Raw genomic sequence first — 6000 nt, 5'->3', positions numbered from 1 at the left:
CCGGGGGATGGAGGAGCACAGACAGCTCCCGAGGAACGGGGCTGGGGGGATATGGGGGAGTAGAGACAGCATGCGGGGACAGAATATTGTGGTCAAGCTGCTTGAGACCCTGACGAATTTTCAGTTCAATTAGCATCACCAGTTATTTCTTCTCGTGATACAGTTTTCAGCCAAAAGTGAAGTGTGAAAGTTTACAAATATTGTAGCCAGGAATCCTGTACCCTGCGATAGGGATGCGAGAAGTCGTTAGTTACAAGAAATACTTCACTTTGGCAGAAGGAAATGAAAGAAGGGCAAAGAAAAGGGGTTATATTTCTGCTCTCTGTTAGGAAATTTACAGATCTTGTACCTCGGTTCTAGTAAGAGGTAGTAAAAAAAATCCCCAGAAGACTGGCAAAATATAAATCGATTTTTAAAAATCAGCCGCTGATAACCTCACTTGAGAAATCACACAGGTTCTTTGCAGTATGAGAAATGATAGGATTAATGTTTATGCTCTTCATCTGACCCTGCTTTGGTCTCAATAGAACTTTAAAGTAAACATCAGCGAATTACACTTGTGAAACAGTAAATAAGGAGCAAACGGTGAGTTGATCTTACGAAGGAGTGTCCCTTCCCGGCTGTCTGCCTGAGCCAGGGCAGCGCTCGGTCCCGCCGGGCCCCTCTACACCGTCACTCGCGGCGGTGTCACTCGCAGGAGGCCCGGCGGCCCCAGAGCGCCCGTCGGGCGTTCAGTAACGCGCTGCTCCCGTTTTACGCCAGCGGGCCTGGCCATTGGTCCCCGTGCCCCGGCATGTAGGCACAGCCCGCCCGGGGAGATGGGGTTGTTGCGCAGCGCCGTCCGCTCCGCCCGGGCCCAGCGTGGCCCGGCGGATCTGTGCAGCGGACGGGCTCCCCCCCCACCCTCAGCCCGTCCCGCCGGGCCCGCGCGCTGCGGGCGGGCGGCGCCCCCTGGCGGTCACGCGGCGGCGAGGCAGCGACTCCGCCCCGCCCGGCCCCGCCCGCCCGTTGCCCGGGGAACGCGGGCCGGGAGCAGCAGGGCGGCCGCTGCCTCCATCCCTCCATCCCTCCTTCCTTCCCTCCCTGCCGGCGCCAGCAGCGGAGCGGCGCCCGCACCCGCACTCCCCGCCGCCATGCCCCGAGCCGCCCCTCTCCTGCTGTTGCTGCTGCTCGCCCTGGCCCAGCGCCGAGCCTGCCTTCCCGCTCCGGCCAGCGCCGCGCCCCCCGGCCGGGACCCCTGCCTCAGCCAGCCCTGCCGCAACAACGGCACCTGCTCGCCGCTACCGCCGGCCCGCCGGCTCCAGCTGATCCTGCCCCAGCCCCCGGCCGGCTACAGCTGCACCTGCCCCCCGGGGGTCACCGGCGACTCCTGCCAGGTAAGGGACGCGCCTCAGCGCCGCCCGCCCGCCGCGCGTCCTTGTGCCTGTCGCTGCCCTTGGGTGTCCCCGCGCTCTGCGGGGACAGAGCGAGTGTTTCCCCCTTTGCCCCGTCCGCGGGCGGCTCTGCCCGCTCTGCCCCGCTCCGCATCTCGCCCTTCCCGCTGCCCTGCGCCGGTCTTGCCGCGCCGGCCGGTCCCGGTCCCCGGCGGGCGGTGCCGCGTCCCCCCCGCCCCGGGCGGCCGCTCCCCCCGCCGGCTCCGTTCCCGGCCGTCGCGGGCACCCGGGGCTGCGGTGGCCCCGGCGCTTCCCGGGATTCCCCAGGCGCTGCCGGCCCTGCGGGCTGCCGCGGGCTGGCTCCAGAGCTGGGAGCCACCACCCCGGGCGTCAAGCCGGAGCGGCTTCGAGCTCCGGGCTCGGTCGGGGTGAGGGAGGATGGAGCTGAGCTCAGCCGGTGCCTCCTGGGTTAATGTCAGTACTTCAGCCCGCCCCGCCGCCCAGACCTCGCAGGTTATTTAACACTCATTTACTGGAAGGTGAAAAAGATGGTCCTTGGAAGAGAATGGTCTATTGCATTGAATGCTAATCCTTAAATCGTGTCTCCAGTGGTCGTTTTCATAGGCTAGGAGTGTCCTCTCCCACGTTTCGGGTGCCTTTTGAATTGATTTTGAATTCTGAAACATTGGAATGCTCAGGGTAGGGATAATGACCTAAAATACAGAGAAGCAGCAAGCAATATCTTTCTAATGTGCTTGGTCATATTGGGACCCAATGTAATAACATTTGAATTTAATTATTGTAACGTGAAATAGTAAATTTTTTTTTTTTTTTTTTTTTTTTTTTTTTTGGCTCTAGCATTAAGGATCTTATTATCATGCTAAGAAATTCACAAACACTCAGTTTTGTCTATCTCCAGATAAGGAAAAGCAGGTGCAGGTACACAGAGGTTTGTTTCCTGCATGTGTATGTGCCGGGGTACTTTCTGTGACAGAGTGTACAAAAGGCTCTGTGGATTGACGACCATTGCTTTGTCAGTGTTCTCACTTGTGAGTGGATTTGACATAGAAGCAAATGACTTCAAGTAATTTCAGTCAGCTTTTTAGTCTTTATTTTCTCGTTCCTTTGTTGTGTATTATGTGAACTATACTGCTGAATAGATGAAAGGGATAATACGTCTACTGAAGACTTAATGTGTAGTCGAGTGTAAGAGTCATTGTAAAGTAGGAACGCTATGCACAGAGTTATCTGGTTGCCTAGAAATGCTTCAGCTGGTTCAATGTAACAGTGAAAGTGAAAATATTTACACTAATGAGATTCTGTAAAATCGGAGAGATGAAAGTGGATTAAATAGATTTCTCTTTGGCTATTTTAGATCTTGCCTTAAGAGTTGACTGTTTCTATCTCTACAAAGAGAGAAAGAGAGCGCTGTGTGTTTGCTTCTGCACGTTGCTGTTAGTCTTAAGCGTCTGAGATCGATGACTGAAAGATTAATGACCCTTTTGAAGATCTAGTAGAATATAACACTTGCTGCCATCACACCTCCTGTGAAGTGTTGTGCCTGGGGATCTGGGTTTAATTGTTTTTCTAATAAAAGACATAGGCAAAGTTTTCATAGCAGTTATGCATTCTATTATCTAATAACAGGAAGCTTATGGTATTACACATTTTGTTTCTTTTCATGAAATAGTGAGTAATGACCCCTGCAAGGAATATTAATAAAGAAATTATTGCCACTTCTAGCTATCGCATCAGAATTTAAAGTGTGTATACCAGGTAGTTCTGAAAAGTTAATATGGTTTTGAAATGTAGCTTTAACTGGAGGCCAGGCAGGGTTTTTAAGGTGTTATATAAACAAAGTACACCCATCTTTGAGGTTTTGCTCATTTTATCAAAATAGGGAATAAAAAAATGTTGTACAAATGCATTACGTCTTGTGTTGCTCTGTCATTCAGATACCCCAGAGCTTAACAGATGCCTAATGCCTTAAACTTCTAGCAAGAAAGGTCATGTTTTCTAATTCAATGACAGTAAATAACTGTAATGATTTAAAAATAACTGCAAGGATTTTTTCACGCACCACTACAGGTTATGAAAAAACTATTGGCAAAATCAGAGTATCACTGGGATATATCTAGATATGGGTTCTTGTCTTAATGTTGCAGTTGTTATTGAACAGTTGGACTCATAGAGAGAAATGCCTGGAGGGCAAGAAAGAACAGGAATTACTGTCTTTAAATACTCAGATCTTGGAAAGTAAGTTTGGTTTTTTGGAATTTATGGTGGAGCTGGAGTTCTTTGGGAACTCCCGCTTCTCTAAAAAGAGAATTGCTTTTGTGTCACTTCTTGTAGTGAAGGCAACATTTCAATGTTTCTGCTCAGATGTGTCGAGATTTTAGAATGAAGACGAAATGTTCTCAATGTGCCTGTGAGTCAGCTGGGCATGGTGAAGTTGATAATGCAGAAAGATTGCTGAGAGTCAAACTTGGAGATTGCACATCAATTTTACCCCTGAAGATTTTACTGTAACTGGTTTTGATGCATCTGTGGATGCTGGTGCTGGCATGGGAAAAGAGTAAAACTGACATCATGTACACATGAGATACTTCTTAAAGTTCAGAGTTTTCTATCACCAAGTGATGCATTTTACTGGGGCAAGCCAATTCCATGATTTCATGTTATAATTGCTTTAGTAACTCATTATTTATTTAACAACAGAAATTGAAGGTCCTTCTAGTACATCCATCCCATGAATTATGCATGTGTATATATCTCACATTATTTATGGTTTGAATATACTTTGCTTTTCAAACTTCAGGCTTTTTTCTTGTTATGGATTTTTCTGCTCCCCCATTGTGGGACTTTGCTCTAATTAACCTCCATATCTTTTCATGGTTCTGAATTTTTTTTCCCACTTCTCTTTACAATACTTCTAGTCTGTGAAGGAGACATAGAATTACTATGTGGAAGTATCTTAAACTTTGGTCTGAGCAAAGAAATCACATGTATTCCCAAGGAAATTGTACAGAAATTATAGTGAACTCAACTGCTTTTTTTCTGTGGGAATTTGAAATTGGCCATTTCTCAGGTTTACACTGAGAGAATTTGATGATATGAACTGAAATGAGCAGATAGTAAAGTTCTATTAACTTTATAATCCCTAAATTTTTATTTGTGTTTTACTTTTAAAAGCAATATTTATTTCTAATGACTAAGACAATGACTACTGTGTTATTTTTAATGATGTGTAGAATCCAATAAAATAGTTTTTCTTGATCAGGAAAATTGTATGTAAAAATTAATTTATGTTAGTGCCTCATGAAATAATTTTAGAGACATAAGGTACAAAGTAAGTAGCTAAGAAATGAAAAATCTTCATGATCAACTAGGTAACTTGCTAAAAAATACAGAATTAGAACTTAGCTAATTACATTGAATTGCATTGAATTGCATGGTGTTTATTTGATCCCATGCTAGTGCTAATTTCATTAAAAGGCTATCACATGAAGAAATATTAAATTATTAATGTATTTTAAAATACTGTCATGCATGCTTTGTTTTAGTTGCTTGTCTTGTTTATTTTAATGTAATTTTTCCTCTTTCTTTTGGTTGATAATTTTATCTTATTCTTTTACTTTGCTGTTTTTTAATATATCTTTAGTTATTTTATAGATTGCCAGTAATCAGAACTAGGAAACAAGTCATTTCAAGCATGCTGAAGCAGCACTCTGACTTTGCAGCAGTTCTCTTCTATCCAGTCTGATTAGTGATGACTGAATGTTCCACTTCTGAGCGTGATGTGGTGCATTTTTGAGTTAGTGTTCAAGTTATTCTTTTAATAGCAAAGAGATCTCTTTGGTCTTGGGGATGATTTGTTGTGTTTACTCCACTGATGGTGTTTCCACACCTAGAACAGAAAATATACTTTAGACATAATTGCGGACATTTTATTTAAAATGTAATTATAGAAGGGTGTAGACTGAGTTTTAAAAAGTCAAGGAAGGAGCTGATACTATAAAATCTGGACAATAGATTATATTTTAAATTTTGTTCTTATAATTATTTTTATAAAGTTATTTTTTAATTCTTCTCCTGAATTTCTGCCTGATTGTTCTTCTTCATTCCCTCCCTTTTGTTTTGTACCTTTGAATGCCAGATGGATTTATTCTTGTCTTTGATCAGAGTATCTGAATGTTTGTAGACTTTAGTGCAGTGATTTCAGATTTTTTTGACCCTTTTTTGACCCCTGCTTTTGTATTTTTATCTTGTGTTGGGTTTTTGCTTCTTTTTTCTTTGATTTTTTTTTCTCAATAGATTTTTAGTAATTGTTTAATGCCGAATGCAGAAATTCACACTTAGAAAACAGCTGCAGGAAGAAGGATTGTTGTTTCTTGGCTCACTGGTTAATACTTGAGCATGAGCAGTGTGAATTTCATTGGCCAGGTTATTTCAGGTTGCACTGGACAGAGCTGTGTAAAAGGACATCCTTTAATCTAACTGCTAAATCACCTTGTTTCAGTATCCTGATTAATTCCTCACATGATCCGTTTTCTATTAAGCACTGACATCCCTTCTGAAAGGTCTCTAATCCTAAATTCATAATGAATTGTCATATTTAAAATGCTGT

The 6000-nt window shown here is 44.2% G+C and overlaps 1 protein-coding gene across 1 annotated transcript in view; it reads left to right on the top strand.

The window, feature by feature from the left end:
- Window positions 1-1023: 1023 nt before the first annotated feature.
- DNER (delta/notch like EGF repeat containing) overlaps window positions 1024-6000 on the top strand; it is a 111718-nt gene continuing 106741 nt past the window's right edge. Inside the window, exon 1 of the mRNA XM_015638206.2 lies at window positions 1024-1376. Within this exon, the coding sequence (XP_015493692.1) occupies window positions 1134-1376 (243 nt within the window). The 5' untranslated portion in view covers window positions 1024-1133. The remainder of the gene's footprint in view (window positions 1377-6000) is intronic.

Source organism: Parus major, chromosome 9 (genome assembly GCF_001522545.3).
Source record: "Parus major isolate Abel chromosome 9, Parus_major1.1, whole genome shotgun sequence".
NCBI lineage: Eukaryota > Metazoa > Chordata > Aves > Passeriformes > Paridae > Parus > Parus major.
The sequence above is the reverse complement of the archived record's forward strand: the minus strand, read 5'-3'. Positions and strand labels throughout refer to the sequence as shown.